The sequence below is a fragment of the Oryctolagus cuniculus genome, chromosome 1 (genome assembly GCF_051225735.1).
Source record: "Oryctolagus cuniculus isolate XC-2025 breed Fujian yellow rabbit chromosome 1, ASM5122573v1, whole genome shotgun sequence".
Lineage (NCBI taxonomy): Eukaryota > Metazoa > Chordata > Mammalia > Lagomorpha > Leporidae > Oryctolagus > Oryctolagus cuniculus.
The window spans coordinates 178,430,877-178,448,864 of NC_142867.1; the positions used below are offsets into that span (position 1 = coordinate 178,430,877).

General features: G+C 43.4%; 1 protein-coding gene across 3 annotated transcripts in view; it reads left to right on the forward strand.

Moving 5' to 3' along the window:
• The first annotated feature begins 656 nt into the window (after positions 1-656).
• SNAPC3 (small nuclear RNA activating complex polypeptide 3) overlaps positions 657-17,988 on the forward strand; it is a 50,119-nt gene continuing 32,787 nt past the window's right edge. Inside the window, exons 1-3 of one of the 3 annotated variants that reach the window (XM_002708086.6) lie at positions 657-977; positions 1,696-1,773; positions 17,069-17,153. In XM_002708086.6, coding sequence (XP_002708132.4) covers positions 661-977; positions 1,696-1,773; positions 17,069-17,153 — 480 coding nt within the window. In that variant the 5' untranslated portion in view covers positions 657-660. Of the gene's footprint in view, positions 978-1,695; positions 1,774-7,695; positions 7,904-17,068; positions 17,154-17,988 lie in introns of those variants that run through there. The other 2 variants (XM_089317341.1, XM_089317350.1) reach the window with 2 other exon arrangements.

The following is a 17,988-nucleotide window of genomic DNA, read 5'->3' on the forward strand; positions in this document are numbered from 1 at the left end:
AGTTAACTCCCTCCTCAGCCAGCAACAAGCAGATGACAATGCCTACCTGGCAATGTTTGGTGATTTAAATGACACATACATAAGGGCTAACGATGTACACTATGGGTTACACAGGGGGCACTCCGTAAACAACATCGTGCGTGTGAACAGCCATGCTTGGGTTTTACACAGGAGCAGGGGGTCTGGGGAGTTTCAGAAGGAACCTGGTTTTAGACCTTGCCCCCTTGTCTAGCACAACAGTGCAGCCTCCGAATCCCAGAATCAAGTAAAAGTCCTGCACTCTTGAGCCTCGGGAAGCAAGGAACTGGACCGAAGGGAGTGGCAAGGCCGCGCTAACATGCAGAGGAACGCGCTTCGTAAATGGAGGCCAGGAACCCAGCCAGGACTGCCACTGTAGCACAGGTGCAGCAAATGAGCCACAGCCGCATCCCGCACCTCCCCGCCCGAGAACAATGCGCTCAGACCTGGGCGCAGAGCCTCGCGCGACCGCGCCCGGGGACGGGCCTGGCCCGGGGCCTGCCGGGAAATGCAGTTTGTAAAGCCCCGCCCGCGCCGCCCCGCCGCTCGCCGGCCGGGAGCCTTACGCAACTACAAGTCCCGTCACGCTCCGCGAGACCTTGCTCGCTCGGCTTTGCAAAAGGGAAGGGAGTGGGGACGAACATGGCTGAAGACAGCCGGGGTGGCCCAACGTGCAGCTGGATGGGGGACAGTCAGGACCCGGTCCCCGGCAGTGGTGGCTACAACTTTCCAGAGTACGAGATTCCCGAGGTTAACACGCGCGCTTTCCATGTGGGCACCATTGGGGAGCTGTGGCGTGGCCGGCTGCGCGGGGCCGAGGACTTGTCGCTGAAGGAGCCGCGGGCACCGGAGCTGCCTGGGTGCCCAGGGAACGCTGCCTCCGATCCGGGGGATGCCGCGGTGGCCCGGGATCTGGACTGCAGCCTGGAGAAGGCGGCCGAGCTGAGGGCGGTGTGCAGGTGAGTGCAGGGTCAGGCGGTCCTTGCAGCTTGGGGCCCGTCGGGAGCCTTGCTCCCGAGCTCCCTGGGGGATCCCTCTCTGGGAGGGCCTGCGGTTCAGACCCGGCGTAGGAGGACCGCCCTTCCAAAGCGTTCCACACGCTGGAACCTTCCCGGAACTCGGGGACAGGTCCTGGCATCCGAATGCTCAAAATCTCTGCGAGTTGGAGTGAAAGAAGGAGACAGCTGCATAAAGGCTAACGTTTCCATTCGCCCGTCTATAAAGTGCTTGTTAATGAAGAGCAGCGGTCTGGGTAACACGACGTGTCCCTGCCATTGACACTTCGACAATGGAGGAGCAGCGGAATGATGAGGCTGGAGGAGACTTAACGCGAGGACTGTTAAAACCTTGCTTAACTCTGACCTTTTGAGGGACGTCCGAGGGATGCTGTTACTGCCCCCCAAAGTGGATTGTTTGGGGTGCAAATATAAACATAACTTTTAGTGACCTTTCGTCATTTAACAGTACTGGTCGTCTTCAGTCGGCCGTGTATCCCTTTCAATATGCACTGACGGCACAGAAATCATTGCGGTGGATTGTAGCCTCTCCTCTGAGCCGCCTCCTGGGTTTTGTCTGACTTCGTAATTATTCGGTGATGTGTTTAGCACACAGCCCCAGCTCGCAGTGGACAGGATGCACGTGCGTCGTTGAAGCAGCGCTTTCCCTTTTTTGTTCTAGCCTTGATAAACTGAAGTGCCTAGAGGAAGGTGAGGATCCGGAAGTCATCCCGGAGGACACGGAGCTGGTGACGTTAGGGTATGCCTGACTTTTTTTTTTTAAGGTGACACTGGTTGAAGCATTTTTTTTTTTTTTAACATTGTGTTTTGGAAAGTTGAAACTATAGTGTCGTTACCCTTGCATTCACACCTTAAATACAACTGTTGTTAGCATTTGGCCATACTAACTTCAGCTGTGTCTGTGTGAGCTGACTGCTCTGTCCTATTCACTTGCTGTGCCATTCATTAAGTTGCACCTGGCGTGATATTTCACCCCAAATACATCAGCATGTCACTCCTAAAAGTGCCATTTTCTTGCATAATCAGCACCTAGGAAAATTCACGATAATTTGATAGCCTCTGCTATCTAACCCATATTCAAATTCATGTTATTTTTGAATGTGCATTTACAAAGGTAGAGTTAATTTGGGGTGCAAGGTAGTAAATACTTGGATAGTGTTTCTCAGACTACCTGTGGTAAAGAACCAGTTCTTTGATTTTTAAAAATGTTTAGTCTTTGACACATCCATACTTTTTAAAATACTGTTAAGATTATTTATTAGAAAAATGGTATTAAAAACACAAGTGCACTTTTTTATTAAATTTAACATCAAATGATTGTCAGCTTACACTGAAAGCTTCTAAATGCTTACTTTCATCTTTCCTGTACATGTTGGATAATAACTAGTTCAGAAATTGGTTCCAGTCTGCCATCCACACTCTGAGATGCTGAAGTATACTATAGAAAATTGTGTGTGTTGTGATGAAATTTATAATTTCCTGTTTGCGAGCCACTTAGTTCACACCAGCGGAGCTGTTTCTGTCCTCCTTGATCCTCTCCTTTCTATTGTTCCCGCAGATACTCAGGCACTCACTTTGCCTTTGTTTTCTTTTGCTGTAACTGCCAAATCTGTTCCCCTGATCTACATTGCTAACATTTACATTGGCAGCTCTGGCTTCTGCCTTGCTTAAGTCCAGTCTTCTGTCCTTTTAATTTATCTATCATGTTATCACCTAAGCATGCTGTTTTGTTTAGATACTGTCAATGGTGCCCATATGGAAAAATTGTTAACTCCTCAGCTAGACATTTGAAGCCTTCCAGGTACCTCCCAAATCTTCCCTTCCAGATTTATTTTCAGTCAATTACTGTTTTAAATGGCTCAGGCTGTTCATGGCCTCTTCCATCTGAAACCTACCCATCTTTTAAAAATATTTAGGGGTGGCGCTGTGGTGTAGCAGGTAAAACCGTGCTGCCTGCAGTGTTGGCATCCCCGTTTGAGTCTCGGCTGCTACACTTCCGATCCAGCTCTCTGCTATTGCTTGGAAAAGCAGTAAAAGATAGCCCAAGTTTTTGGGCCCCTGCACCCACTTGGGAGACCCAGAGGAATTTCCTGGCTCCTGGCTTCAGATTGGTGCAGCTCTGGCTGTTGTGGCTGTCTGGGCAGTGAAATCGGGTGGAAGGCCTCCCCACCCCCCACCCCCTCTGCCTATCTGTAACTCTGCCTTTCAAATATATAAATAAATATTTTAAAATATATATTTATTTGAGAGGCAGAGAGAGAGAGTTCCCATTGCTGGGTCACTTCCCAAATGCCTGCAACAGCTGGAATGAAAGCTGGGAACTGGGAAGTCGACCTAGGTCTCCCATGTGGGTGGCAGTGGGTGACAGTGGGTGGCAGAAAGCTGGAATCAGGAGTGGAGGCAGGACTGAAACCCACACCCTCTGATACAGGATGCGGGAGTCCCACATGGTGTCTTTACCACTGGGCCAAATGTCTACTCTGAAACTCATCTTTGAGATTCCTTTCCAGCTTACTGCAACCCACCTGTTCCTTAGGAAGCAGAAGTGGTTGTACTACCTTGAGCTCTCACATTTCTGAGGTCCTTGAAAGCTCCTTGAGAGTCCAAACTCTGCTGGACTTGTGTGCATTGCTCCGGTTGGTGCTCTCTAGTGCCGATTGATAGTTATTTGGCTTTGTCTAAAATGCATACCTGATTGTATTACTCTCTTGCTTAAAACCTTTTGTTGTCCCTTTGGCTAAAGACCTGAGTTCCTAAGTGGCTCACAGAGGCCTCAATGGAGTGGACCGTGCTGATCTTCGGCGCTGTGGAAGCTCTCTCTCTGGGGCTTTGCCTGGAGTGCTCGCTCTTCCTTATCCCCTTGGCCTTGCTAATTTCTACTCACCCTTTAAGTCCTAGCTAAAGAACTCCGGACTCCATCTAGGTCCCCTTGTGTGTTCCTGTGGTACCCCGTGCTTCTCTATGGAAATACTCATCACATTTAAATTGTACTTGTATGATTTTCTGTCTTGTAGATAACTCAAAATTCCCATACTATATCTTTCATACTCACTGCTATATTCCTAGTTCCTAGAACTGGGACACACAATAGGGAGTCAATAAATAGTTGTGGAATGAGCAGAAAAATAAAGCTTTCATAGACTGAGGTACGTTTGTGATAACCATAAACAAGCAAACTCATTTTTGCCCTAGTTAATAACATGTTAATTGGCTTGCAATGATTTTATTAAGCCATGTTAGATAGTAATTTTAAGACTGTTTACCACATTGCTCACTTTGACTGCTTCCCACTACTTAGTCAACTGGATGTCCTTCGTTGCCTTCTCATCCTTCCAAATACAGGATATGTGGGTAGAATTAGATCTATAATCTAATGTAAAAGGATTCAATACAGCATTCCTTAGCTGGGATTGTTTTTGATGTACTGTGAAGTTGTTGTCTTTAAAACATGACTAATGTTAATCTCATTGATCCTAAAAAAGAAAATTAGACTGGTGGCAAAAGTCTAAATCTATATCACTATGCTTTCTCTTTTCTAAACACCTGTAACATGAAAACAAGACCTAAACATGTGATCCTTTATTATGACAAGAACATTTCTGGTTCTCTTTTCTTTTCCCTGACAACTGAGAGAGTCAACCATGAGGTTGACTCATTTTGTGTAGGTAAGGGGAAAAAGGTGGTTGGTAGAAGTCTCTAGTAGTATTCTTTTCATGTATCCATGGCAAGCTAGATAACACTTTTAGCACTCTTGAACATTTTTGACTACTTCAGTAATAGATTTTATTTCCTAGAAGTAGAATAGAGAATTGCTACTACTGTTGTGCTGCTGAAATTTATCTGTCATCCCGGGGCCGGCGCTGTGGCGCAGCAGGTTAATACCCTGGCCTGAAGTGCCAGCATCCCATATGGGCGCCGGTTCGAGTCCCAGTTGCTCCTCTTCCAATCCAGCTCTCTGCTATGGCCTGGGAAAGCAGTACAGAATGGCCCAAGTCCTTGGGCCCCTGCACCCACATGGGAGACCCAGAAGAAGCTCCTGGCTCCTGGCTGCAGAAGGGTGCAGCCCCAGCTGTTGCAGCTGTCTGGGAAGTGAACCAGCGGATGGAAGGCCTCTCTCTCTGTCTCTACCTCTCTCTGTAACTCCGTCTTTCAAATAAATAAAAAATAAATCTTTTTATTTATTTATTTATTTACTCTCTAACACTACCTCTCAAATAAATATATAAAATCTTAAAAAATAAAAAAAAAAGTAATGTTGAAGCTTTTGGGATGACAGATAGATTTTTTCAAGATTTATTCTTGGCCGGTGCTGCGGCTCACTAGGCTAATCCTCCGCCTAGCGGCGCCGGCACACCGGGTTCTAGTCCCGGTCAGGGCGCCGGATTCTGTCCCGGTTGCCCCTCTTCCAGGCCAGCTCTCTGCTGTGGTCCGGGAAGGCAGTGGAGGATGGCCCAAGTACTTGGGCCCTGCACCCCATGGGAGGCCAAGATAAGTACCTGGCTCCTGCCATCGGATCAGCGCAGTGCGCTGGCCGCAGCGCACCAGCCGCGGCAGCCATTGGAGGGTGAACCAACGGCAAAGGAAGACCTTTCTCTCTGTCTCTCTCTCTCACTGTCCACTCTGCCTGTCAAAAAAAAAAAAAAAAAAACTTACTGCAAGAAAATCAGAAAGCAACTGTTCATACAAATTGGCTTGGGAGACTACCTCCCTTCCCCTAGAAAATAACTAGGAAACAGAAGTAAACCTGGACTCCAAACATTGTTGAATATGCTCACACAAGTATTTAATGGTGTGGAGATTCCTTAGGTTAGAAACTTTAAAGCCGAAAAAGTAATTGATTAAAAAAGAAATGATGAGAGCAGGTGTTTGGTGCAGAAGTTAAAACATGGTTTGGGACACCTGCATTCCATGTCAAGAATTCCTGGGTTTGAGTCCCACCTCTGCTTCTAATCCAGCTTCCTACTCATAGAAAAGCAGCAGGTGATGGCTCAGGTTTGTGGTTCCCTGCCATCCACCTGGGAAAACTAGATGGAGGTCCAGGTTCCTGGCTTCAGCCTGGTCCCATCCCAGCGGTTTTAGGCAATAGATGGAAGATCTCTCTCTGCCTTTCAGTAAAAATGAGAATTAAGAAAGAAGGGGTAGGGGAGGTTAAAGGAAAGAAATGAAAGAATAACACAAAAGTATCTCACAAGCAAAAAAATTGTGAGACATGCAAGGTAGAATAAACTCAAGTAGAAATTTAATAAGAGGTGGGGCTGGCGCTGTGGCACAGCAGGTTAATGCCCTGGCCTGATGTGCCGGCATCCCATATGGGTGCCAGTTCGAGACCCGGCTGTTCCACTTCCAATCTAGCTGTCTGCTATGGCCTGGGAAAGCAGTAGAAGATGGCCCAAGTCCTTGGGCAACCCTGCACCCATGTGGGATACCCAGAGGTTCCTGGCTCCTGGCCTTGGGTCAGCTCAGCTCTGGCTATTGGGGACAATTGGGGGAGTGAACCAGCAGATGGAAGACCTCTCTCTCTTCCTCTCTCTCTCTTTTTCTGCCTCTCCTTTCTCTGTGTAACTCTTTCAAATAAATAAATCTTTAAAAAAAAAAAGTTTAATAAGAGGCAATGAAGAAAGGCATGACAACATCTAAGAGAACTGGAAACTAAATAAAAAAAATGAGTTAGGGAAAGCATTAGGAATGGAAGAAAGGCAAAGAAGATAAAATAGTTATATTATCAGAGTCCCTGAAGAATAAAAATAAAGAAATTGAAAAAAATTAACATTAAAAATATAATCTAAGAAAAATTTCCAGCAATGGAAAACAAACCTAAGTCTGCAAATTGAAAGGACTTGCTAAATACTGGGGAAAACTGATCCAGAGTTACCAATTCTGAGATTATATCTTAGTAAAACTATTAGGTTTCAGAAATAAAGATAAAATCATAAGGCTTCCAGGCAAAATGAACACATAATTTACAAAGGCAAACTTCCAAGAAATATTAAACCACAAAAGTGACATACAAATTAAGATCATAAAAAGGCAGTGTTTTTAAGATCTTGAAGTCTGAAATAAGGATTTTATATGCTACTGAGATGTCCCTCAGATATCAAGGTTATAAAAAAAAAGTTTCCAACATCCAAGATCCTGAGTAACTGTACCTACTAGCCATTTCTGAGAAATATACTAGAATATGAGCTTAATGCCTCTGCAGATGACTAGAAAAGTTTCAGCAGAAGTACCATTCAGGTAAGGATGAAGGTGGGAGACTACAGTGGCTGTGTGTTGAAATGGAGTTTAATATTGCAGCTGAGAAGAGGAGAGAAGAGGATAATGTGCTAGCCATTGATGGCTTTAGTGCTGGGGACTGGGGGAACCTTAACTAATAAAAGGTAAAATGAGATAATAATCCAGACTAGAACAAAAGTAGAAATTCCAATCCCCTCTGCCCAGTTTCTAAATTTCTAAAAAGTATATGAGAATACACATAAAACAGCTATTATGACAAAATCTGTGTGATTGGAAGATACTGTGATAGCATTGAGACTAAGTAACCTAATAAAAGGAGTTTCAGGGACAGGTGTTGTGGCCTGGCATGGTAAACTGCACTTTAGACTCTTGCATCCCATCTCAGAGTTCCTAGGATTTATTCCCTGTTATTCCACTTCCAATCCAGCTTCCTGCTAATGTGCATCCTGGGAAGGCAGCAGATGATAGCTCAAGCGCTTGAGCCCCCACCACCCATATGAGAGATCTGTATGGAGTCCTTGGTTCCTGGCTTTGGCCTGGCCCAGCCCTGGCTGTTGTGGGTCCCTGGAGACTGAACCAGTGGAAAAAAGATCTCACTCGCTCTCCCTCTGTCACTATGCCTTTGAAGAGGATAGGTAAGTAGATAGATGAAACTTTAAAGAAAATAAGTTTCAATTTGGCTTCTAAAACAAAAACCTTGGCAAGATGAAACACATCTAAAATAGTGATTCAGAGAGGCTAAAAATAAGGGGTTGGAGAAAAGTTTATCAGGTAAATAGAAAAATAAAGCAAGAGAAGTGATTCTGGTACTAGATAAATAGAACCCAGGCCTCGAAGCATTAGATGTAGCAAAGGACACTTTTTAGAAAATTATGTGTTTGTGAGACAGAGCTCCCATCAGCTGGGTCACTCCCCCAAATATTCACAGGGACCAGGCCAAAGCAGGAAGATAGGAATACAATCCAGATTTTCCATGTGGGAGATAGCAAGTGGATTATTTGAGCTATCACCACTGTCTCCTAGGGTCTGCATTGGCAGGAAGGTAGAGTCAGGCCCTAGAGCTAAGAATTGAACAGTTTAGGGGCCGGCACCGTGGCTCACTTGGTTAATCCTCCGCCTGTGGCGCCGGCATCCCGTATGGGCACTGGGTTGTAGTCCCGGTTGCTCCTCTTCCAGTCCAGCTCTCTGCTGTGGTCCGGGAGTGCAGTGGAGGATGGCCCAAGTGCTTGGGCCCTGCATCCGCATGGGAGACCAGGAGGAAGCACCTGGCTCCTGCTTTGGATTAGCGCAGTGCACCGGCCGTAGCAGCCATTTGGGGAGTGAACCAATGGAAGGAAGACCTTTCTGTCTGTCTCTCTCACTGTCTATAACTCTGTCAAATAAAAAAAAAAAATTGAACAGTTACTCTGATATGGGACATGGGCATCTTAATTGGTATCAATCACTAGGCCCAATAGAACTAGGCCCTAAAGAACGTTTTTAAATATATATCTTATAAGGGTATATATACATAAAATTTATAGCCTGAATGGAGACCATATGGCATGTTCACAACAATTATCTATTAGATCACAAAAGGAACATCAATAATGCCCATAAAATAGAAATATTACCAGTAATATTCTCTCATTACAATGACATAAACCTGGAGTTTACCAACAAACACAAAAATCAGATAGGCCCTTCACCTGAAAATTTTAAAACTTACTGATTGAGTAATTAACTCCTGGATCAAAGGGGAAATATATTCTGAAATTACAGAATATTAAAAAGGGTATTGAAAACACATGGTAGAACATAAGATAAGGCCAGCGCCGTGGCTCAATAGGCTAATCCTCCGCCTTGCGGCGCCAGCACACCAGGTTCTAGTCCCGGTCGGGGCGCCAGATTCTGTCCCGGTTGCCCCTCTTCCAGGCCAGCTCTCTGCTATGGTCCGGGAGGGCAGTGGAGGATGGCCCAAGTACTTGGGCCCTGCACCTGCATGGGAGACCAGGAGAAGCACCTGGCTCCTGCCTTCGGATCAGCGCGATGCGCTGGCCGCAGCGGCCATTGGAGGGTGAATCAACGGCAAAGGAAGACCTTTCTCTCTCTGTCTCTCTCTCTCACTGTCCACTCTGCCTGTCAAAAAAAAAAAAAAAAAAAGAACATAAGGTAATATATTTTAAGCAGTAATTAAAGGAAAAGTCAATGCACTAAATATCTGTTAATAAAAGTGAGAGAATGCTCAGAAAACTAAAAAGGGACAAACAAGTAAACCAGGAGAAAAGGAAATAATAAAGTATAATAAAAGCAGAGATTAATGAGGGAATAATGGGTCTAATTAGTAAATCAAAACACTTTTGAAGTAATTAAAACAGGGGGCTGGCGCTGTGGCACAGCGGGTTAACACCCTGTCCTGAAGTGCCAGCATCCAATATGGGCGCTGCTTCACTTCTGATCCAGCTCTCTGCTATGGCCTGGGAAAGCAGTGGAAGATGGTCCATGTCCTTGGACCCCTGCATCAGCATGGGAGACTCAGAAGAGGCTCCTGGCTTCGGATTGGTGCAGCTCCGGCCATTGTGGCCGATTAGGGAGTGAACCATCAGAATGAAGACCTCTCTCTCTCTGCCTCTCTTTGTGTAACTCTGCCTTTCAAATAAATAAATAAATCTTTAAAAAAAAATAAAAGCTTAGCCCAGTTGATTAAGACAAAATGGGAGTTGACACCATTGAAATGAATTTTTAAAATTTGTCCAAGGATTAGCAAACTGGCCCCCAGGCTGGCTGTTTCTATATATAGCCACACCCTTTTATTTATATAATATGTTTTGCCTCTTTTTTACTTCAATGGCAAGTTAAATTGTTTTGAGAGAGGTCAGATTGCCCACAGCCTAAATATTTACTATCTGATCTTTTAAGGAAAAGTTTACTTATCTCTGTTCTTCATAAATAAATGATTGATAATTAGAAAACATTGTTAAAGAGTAATCTCTGCTCTATACAAATAGATTTGGAAACAGATGAATTAGATAATTTCCTAGGGTAAAACAGATTATTGAAATTAAGCACATTAGAGTTAGAAAACTTAGATAATTTCCATAGAAAACAGAGAAAATTATTTGATGGAAACTGTTCCTGAAAAACTGCAAGTCCAGGTGGTTTCACAGAAAAATTTTATCAAACACTCAAAGACCAGATAGTCCCAGTGTCTTAGTTTTTTTTTAATAAAGCAAACATGATACTGATACTTAAACTGGAAAGCAACAGTACATAGAAAGAAAACTTGATACCAGTATCACTCAACACAAAATAATAGCAAACAGTGTAACACTGTATTAAAAAGATACTATATGGGGAGGTGCTGTGGCACAGCGATTTAAAGCCCTGGCTTGCAGTGCTGGCATCCCATATGGGCACCAGTTCAAGTTCTGGCTGCTCCACTTCTGATCCAGCTCTCTGCTAATTTGCCTGGGAAAGCAGCGGAGGATGTCCTGAATCCTTGGGCCCCTGCACGCATTTGAGAGACCCAGAAGAAGCCCTGGCTCCTGGCTTCAGATCTGCTCAGCTCTGGCCGTTGTGGCCATTTAGGGAATGAACCATTGGGAAGAAGATCTCTCTCTCTCTCTCTCTCTCTCTCTGTCTCTCTGTCTCTACCTGTCTCTGTAACTGTCTTTCAAATAAGTAAAATAAAGCCGGTGCCGTGGCTCAATAGGCTAATCCTCCACCTTGCGGCGCCGGCACACCGGGTTCTAGTCCCGGTTGGGGCGCCGGATTCTGTCCCGGTTGCCCCTCTTCCAGGCCAGCTCTCTGCTATGGCCAGGGAGTGCAGTGGAGGATGGCCCAGGTCCTTGGGCCCTGTACCCACATGGGAGACCAGGAAAAGCACCTGGATCCTGGCTCCTGCCATCGGATCAGCGCGGTGCGCCGGCTGCAGCGGCGGCCATTGGAGGGTGAACCAACGGCAAAGGAAGACCTTTCTCTCTCTGTCTCTCTCTCTCACTGTCCACTCTGCCTGTCAAAAATTAAAAAAAAAAAAAAAAATTTAAAAATACATATTTATATAAAAAGATACTACACAATTGCCAAGTGGAAATTACTTCAGGAATGGAAGGTTCAAAATGAGACAACTCATTTGATTATTTCCAGAGATGATGAGAAAGCCTTAATACAATTCAGCACCCATTCATGATAAAAAAAAATAAATAAATATACTCAAGGAAACAGATTTTGGAGAGAGATTGATTCAACATGATAAAATACATATACTTGAGTTGCAAAGTGTCATTTAATAATGAAGCAGCACAGGTATTTCTGCCAATATCTGGAACAAGGCAAGTGTGCCCATTTTCTGTACTATTTTGCAACATTGTCCTACAGGTATTAACCATGCACTTTGGCATAGAATAGATAAAGAAAAGTTCTCTATTAAGCTGAAAAATCCCAAAGAAATCAATGCTAACTCAAAAGAGCAAATAATATGGTGAAGTGGTAGGATACAAAATTGACATACAAAAATCAGTAATCTTTTTAGATACACAAAGGTAAATAATTAGAGTATATAATGGCACAGGAAATTCCATTTACAATAGCCAAAGTAACATTGAGTGCTTGGAAATGAGATTTAACAAGAAATGTGTAAACTCATGTGAGGAAAATTTTTAAATACTGCTGAAAGACTCAGAAGAAGACTTGAACAAATTGAAAGTTACTCCCTGTTCTTCAATAGGATGACTAAACATTATAACAATATCAGTTCTTCCTAAATTAATGCATAAATTAAGTATAAGCCCAATAAAATATTTTAATAGAATTATCTCTTATTTTATGGAGTTAGACAGTTAATAATTTCATATGAAAAACATGCAAGAATAGCTAGGAGGGAAAATTATGATAGAGTGGCAATTTTATCAGATACTAAAATATACTACCAAGCCTTTATAATTAAAACAGTAGGTACTGGATCATGAACAAGTAGACCAGTGGAACAGATTAGAAAGTCCAGTTAGAGTCAAACACATATGAACATTTTAGTATGGCACTACATGTAAGAATAAACTCCGGGGCCAACACTGTGGCATAGCAGGTAAAGCTGCCGCCTGCAGTGCCGGCATCCCATATGGGTGCTGGTTTCAGTCCCGGCTGCTTGACTTCCGATCCAGCTCTCTGATATGGCCTGGGAAAGCAGTGGAGGATGGGCCAAGTCCTTGATCCCCTGTATCCGGTGGGAGACCTTGAAGAAGCTCCTGGCTTTGGATCGGCGCAGCTCCGGCCATTGCAGCCAGTTAGGGAATGAACCAGCCGATGGAAGAACTCTCTCTCTTTCTTTGCCTCTCCTTCTTTCTGTAACTCTGATTTTCAAATGAATAAATAAATCTTTAAAAAAAAATAAAAAGAATAAGCTCCAAGGAGATTAGGGATCAAAATGTAGAAAATGTAACACCTGAAAGACTTTCCAACTGTGATTTTAAACAAATGATGAAATTGACTACCTAAAAATTAAAAATGTTTGCATGACTAAAGACACTATTAAAGTCAAAAGACAACTGCCAAACTTGGAGAAAATATTTATAATGTGTTCCACAAAGTCCTAATTACCTCTGATGTAGAATAATTCTTAAAAATTGAACAAAGACCAAAGCTGGGAAAAAGACACAAACCAGCAATTTAGACAAAAGTAAAAAAAAAAAAAAAGGCTCGTAAACATTTAAAGAAAGCCAAAACACACTTGTAAGAATGTTAAAACTACATGAAGATACCTTTTCTTAACCTTTCAGATTGGTACAATTTTTAAAAAAATATTTATTTATTTACTTTAAAGAGTTACACAGAGAGAAAGAGGTCTTCTGATGGTTCACTCCCCAATTGGCCACAACAGCTGGAGCTGCGCCAATCTGAAGCTAGGAGCCGGGAGCTTCTTCCGGGTCTCCTACACAGATACAGGGGCCCAAGGACAGGGGCCATCTTCCACTGCTTTCCAGGCCATAGCAGAGAGCTGGATCGGCAGTGGAGCCGCTGGGTCTCAAACTGGCACCCGTATGGGATGCCGGTTCCTCAGGCCAGGGCGTTAACTCACTGCGCCACAGTGCCGGCCTCTCCGATTGGTACAAATTTTAAAAGTACACATTCCATCGTCGATGCAGCTTTGGAAACAAACATATTTGGAAGTTGCTTGGGGAGGCAGATTGGTGTAGCTCTCCTCTAGGGGAATTTGGCAGTACCCAACACAACTGCATTTGCTCTTACCTTTTGACCCATTATCTGACTTTCAAACTATACTGAAAATACACATGTCAAAGGTTATTCATTGTAGCATTGTGATCGAAAAATATTTCAGATACCTTAAATTGTTTATGTAGAATAATTTTGAACACTACTTATGGGAAATCTACACAGTGGAATATCTTGTAGCAAATTAATAAAGTATGAAAAAGTGATATTCAGGATGTCTGGGTACTAGTTGGTGAAAAAAGCTAAGCTCCTAAGCATGTGCTATCTTTTAGGTAGGAAATAAGGTGTGGCGGGTGTAATTTATCGGCTCTCTTCGACAGATTATTCCTTTTGCCAGCTCTGTTAAAATAGACCTTGACCCTTTAAATATAAGTGTTTTTCTATTGCCAGTTGGCACATTATTAAGTGTTGTCAGAAAGAGGGATGCAGAGATCTTGCGGATACCTGGGAAGATTCGTTTTGCTTTCTGGTCCAGTGTACTGGCTCGGCAGGATCCTGCAGTGCACACAGCTTCCTTTGTGCCAGACTTCTGCAGTACAGTGCACCCAAGGCCCAGCACCTTTCCCAACCTCCCGCACTCACATTGATACTTCCCTGAACACTTCTGCTGGTGCCCTGGGGAGTGGACTTTCAGCCAGTTCTGCTGATGCAGCACTTTAGTGACTTCTCTGCCCTCCTTGTTACAGCCATGTCCTCCCTAACAAGTCTGGACTTGAATCTTGGCAGGAAGAAATGGACTTCCTTGGGAACTTTTTCTCAGCCTTAGGGGAAGGGTGCTCCTTATATCTGCTCTTCCTTTATTCTTTAGGGTTCCCTTTACTTCTTCCTTGACAATGCTTCATTACTCCAGTCCTCTGTTAAAGTTAGTAATTCCTTAGATTAAGCTTTCTCTGTTCAAATTACTGGTCCATTTCTTCCTCCTAATTGAATTTATACTGGTACAAGAGATAAAATACACAAATATCTGTTCATTTGAACAAAAGAAATGGAACCCAGAGTTGTAGTGATTGGTTGTCTGCAGCAGTTACATGTGAAAGGTATGTAAAGAAGGAGGGAATTAGAACAAGTAAATGGGGGCAAAGAAACAGTGACACTTGTGACTTTTAAAGTCATAGTCATGTTTCACCCATCTTTCACTTATCTCAGAAATAAAAAGACAGTAAAACCAAGTAGGGGAGGCCGGCGCCGCGGCTCACTAGGCTAATCCTCTGCCTGCGGCGCTGGCATATCAGGTTCTAGTCCCGGTCGGGGCGCTGGATTCTGACCCGGTTGCTCTTCCAGGCCAGCTCTCTGCTGTGGCCCGAGAGTGCAGTGGAGGATGGCCCAAGTGCTTGGGCCCTGCACTCTATGGGAAACCAGGAGAAGCACCTGGCTCCTGCCTTCGGATCAGCGCGGTGTGCTGGCCGCAGCGTGCCAGCCACAGCGGCCATTGGAGGGTGAACCAACAGCAAAAGGAAGACCTTTCTCTCTGTCTCTCTCTCTCTCTCACTGTCCACTCTGCCTGTCAAAAACAAACAAACAAAACAAACAAACAAAAAAACAAGTCGGGGAGTCGGTGCTGTGGCACAGCAGGTTAAAGCCCCGATCTGCAGTGCTGGCTTCCCATATAGGCACTGGTTCGAGTTCCCAGCTGCTTCACTTCTGATCTAACTTTCTGCTATGGCCTGGGAAAGCAGTGGAAGATGCCCCAAGCCCTTGGGCCCCTGCACCCATGTGTGAGACTCAAAAGAAGCTCCTAGCTCCTAGCTTCATATCAGCTCAGCTCAGGCTCTTGTGGCCATTTGGGGAAAGCAGTGGACAATGGCCCAAGTCCCTGGGCCCTTGCACTCCCATGGGAGACCAGGAAGAAGCTCCTGGCTTTGGATCGGCCCAGCTCTGGCTGTTGCAGCCATTTAGTGAACCAGTGGTTAGAAGACCCCTCTCTCTGTCTCTACTTCTCCGTGTGACTCTGTCTTTCAAATAAATAAAATAAATTAAAAAAAAAAAATGGGAACCAAAATAAAAAACAAAAACTTAACAGATGAGCCTGATTGCATTATAAATGAAAGCTAACACTGAAGATGTTGAGGAAAAGGAATTAAGACTCAAGTCTATATATAAAAGTATATTTTGATATAATATAAGGCTGGAGACAAAGAGAAATGTTCTTAATTTTTACCAGTTTTCTTATAAGGGTATAGGTCAGCAATTCTGTAACTATTTATTAGAATTGAACAAATGTTAATATGTCAGTAATGAGAGCTGGCCTTCTCACTTGTGGAGAAAGAAGTTGTAAACAAGGAAAGGTTTAAGACTAAAATGAATCCTGTGGTTTTAATTTGCCATCAAAAGTATCAGTATAAACTCATGGTTTTAAATATAAAGTATAAAAATCCAGAAGTACACACATTTGTACATATATGCACAGGATCATACACATACATTTGTTTCCTGCCTGTCTCAGTTCAGAGGCCCAACAGTTATCCCAGTAACAATGAAAATGCCTGGCACTCAGATCCTGGCCTCTAAACCAATAAAGGATCTGCACTCCTAGAAGAAGTGATTGATTCCAGGACCAAGACAAGATAATAACAGGATGGGCCTTGAACATTTTGTAGTGTCAGAAAGTAAAGAAGTGCATAAAATAAGCATCAGAACTTGTTGAAACAACAGGAGCCAATCTGAGAGGGTTCATCATGACCAAAGCTGAATAACTTCAGCAACGAAGTGATTATTGTGTTGGGTTTTAATCCTTTGAATAAAGTAAATATCTATAAGTTGGTACTAATTATGATGAAATAAATGGGAGGAGAGGGACAGGTCTTCCTCCTAAAAGAATTCCCAATGGATAAATGTAGAAGGAGGGAAATGGAAAATGCAAAATTACCATTACAGGTGTACTACAGTAACAAATGTTGTAGACGACATCTAGTGATGAATGCTAAAATTCCTTGGTGAAATTAAAGCAAAGGAAGTGTCTAGTGGAGGGACCTGGCAGAGGGAACTTGACCAAGGTGGACGTCAGTAAAATGACATATTTCCATCATGGACCTTCTGGTATGTGAACTCTGATTACATCATTCTTCATGTTTATTCTTGCCCAGATTGCCAAGTTTACTCCAGTGATGAGCAAACAGCAGTCAAATCCACATTGAAGGGCTCTTCAAAAGTGTCAAGATCATGAAAGACAGGAGAGTCTGAGGAACTATAACAGACTGGAGGGAATCAAGGAAAAATGACAGATACAATGGGGGATCCTGTATAGGAATCTGGAATAGAACAAAAGAAATGACATTTAAAATTGTGTGAAATTTGAAAAGGGTCTAATAATAATTATAATAATAACATAATATTATAGTGATATAATATAGTAATGTTGATTAATTATTATATATGTTATAATATTAATGTTGTTTTCCTGTTCTCGGTAATTCTAGGGTTATATAAGGTTTAATTTAGGGGAGGCTGGGAAAGAGATATAAGGGAACCCTGTACTGTTTTTGCCACTTGAAGTTTAAATTTAGTTCAAAATAAAAATTAAAGATGTTTTTTGCAATCCCAGTAAAGAATGTTGAACTTTGATTTTTTATTTTATTTTCTTTTATCTACAACAGGATTAGAAAGAGGTTCTTGGAACATCGGGAAGAAACCATAACCATAGATCGCGCCTGCCGACAAGAAACATTCGCTTATGAGATGGTGAGATTCTCAGCTCTTTGACCCTTTTCCCATGAACCAGTGAGCTGTTCATTGCTGACTGTTAGTGATGACTGTATGGTGGCTTTACATAGCTTAGCTTTGGGTATTCTTAGTTGAAAACAAACTAGGGAAACTTCTTTGGGGCTGGGGACTGGTGAGAGAAAAGAACCGCAGAACTCCTAGGTTTACATACCTTTCAGCTCTCTGCCTGTACTGGTTTTTATTTTATTTTTAGTTTGGCCTTGTTCTCAGGTGAAATTTCTGCCTTTTCATCACCCTACTTCTGATCTTTTTATTCTGCTCCTCATTTTGGTTCAACCACTTTCATATTCTTTTATTTATTTTTTAGATTTTTTTTATTTAATTATTTGAGATGGAGAGACAGAGAGAAAGGTCTTCATCTGCTGGTTCACTCCCCAAATGGCTGCAATGAGCAGAGCAGAGCCGATCGAAAGCCAGGAGCCAGGAGCTTCCTCCGGGTCTCCCACATGGGTGCAGGGACCCAAGGACCTGGGCCATCTTCTAATGCTTCCCCAGGCCATAGCAGAGAGCTGGATCAGATGAGGAGCAGCTGGGATGTGAACTGGTGCACATATGGGATACCTGCGCTGCAGGCGGAGGCTTAACCTACTCCGCCACAGCCCCAGCCCCAGCAGTCACTCTTTAGTCTCCTCTTGCAGAGCCTGCCAACCTCTATTCTACTATTTCTCTCTGTGAATTTGCCTATTCTAGATGCCTCACATAAGTAGAACCGTAACAATATTTGCCCTTTTGTGTATATTATAATGCTTTAAAGGTTCATCCACGTTACATCATGTATCAGGATTTCATTCTT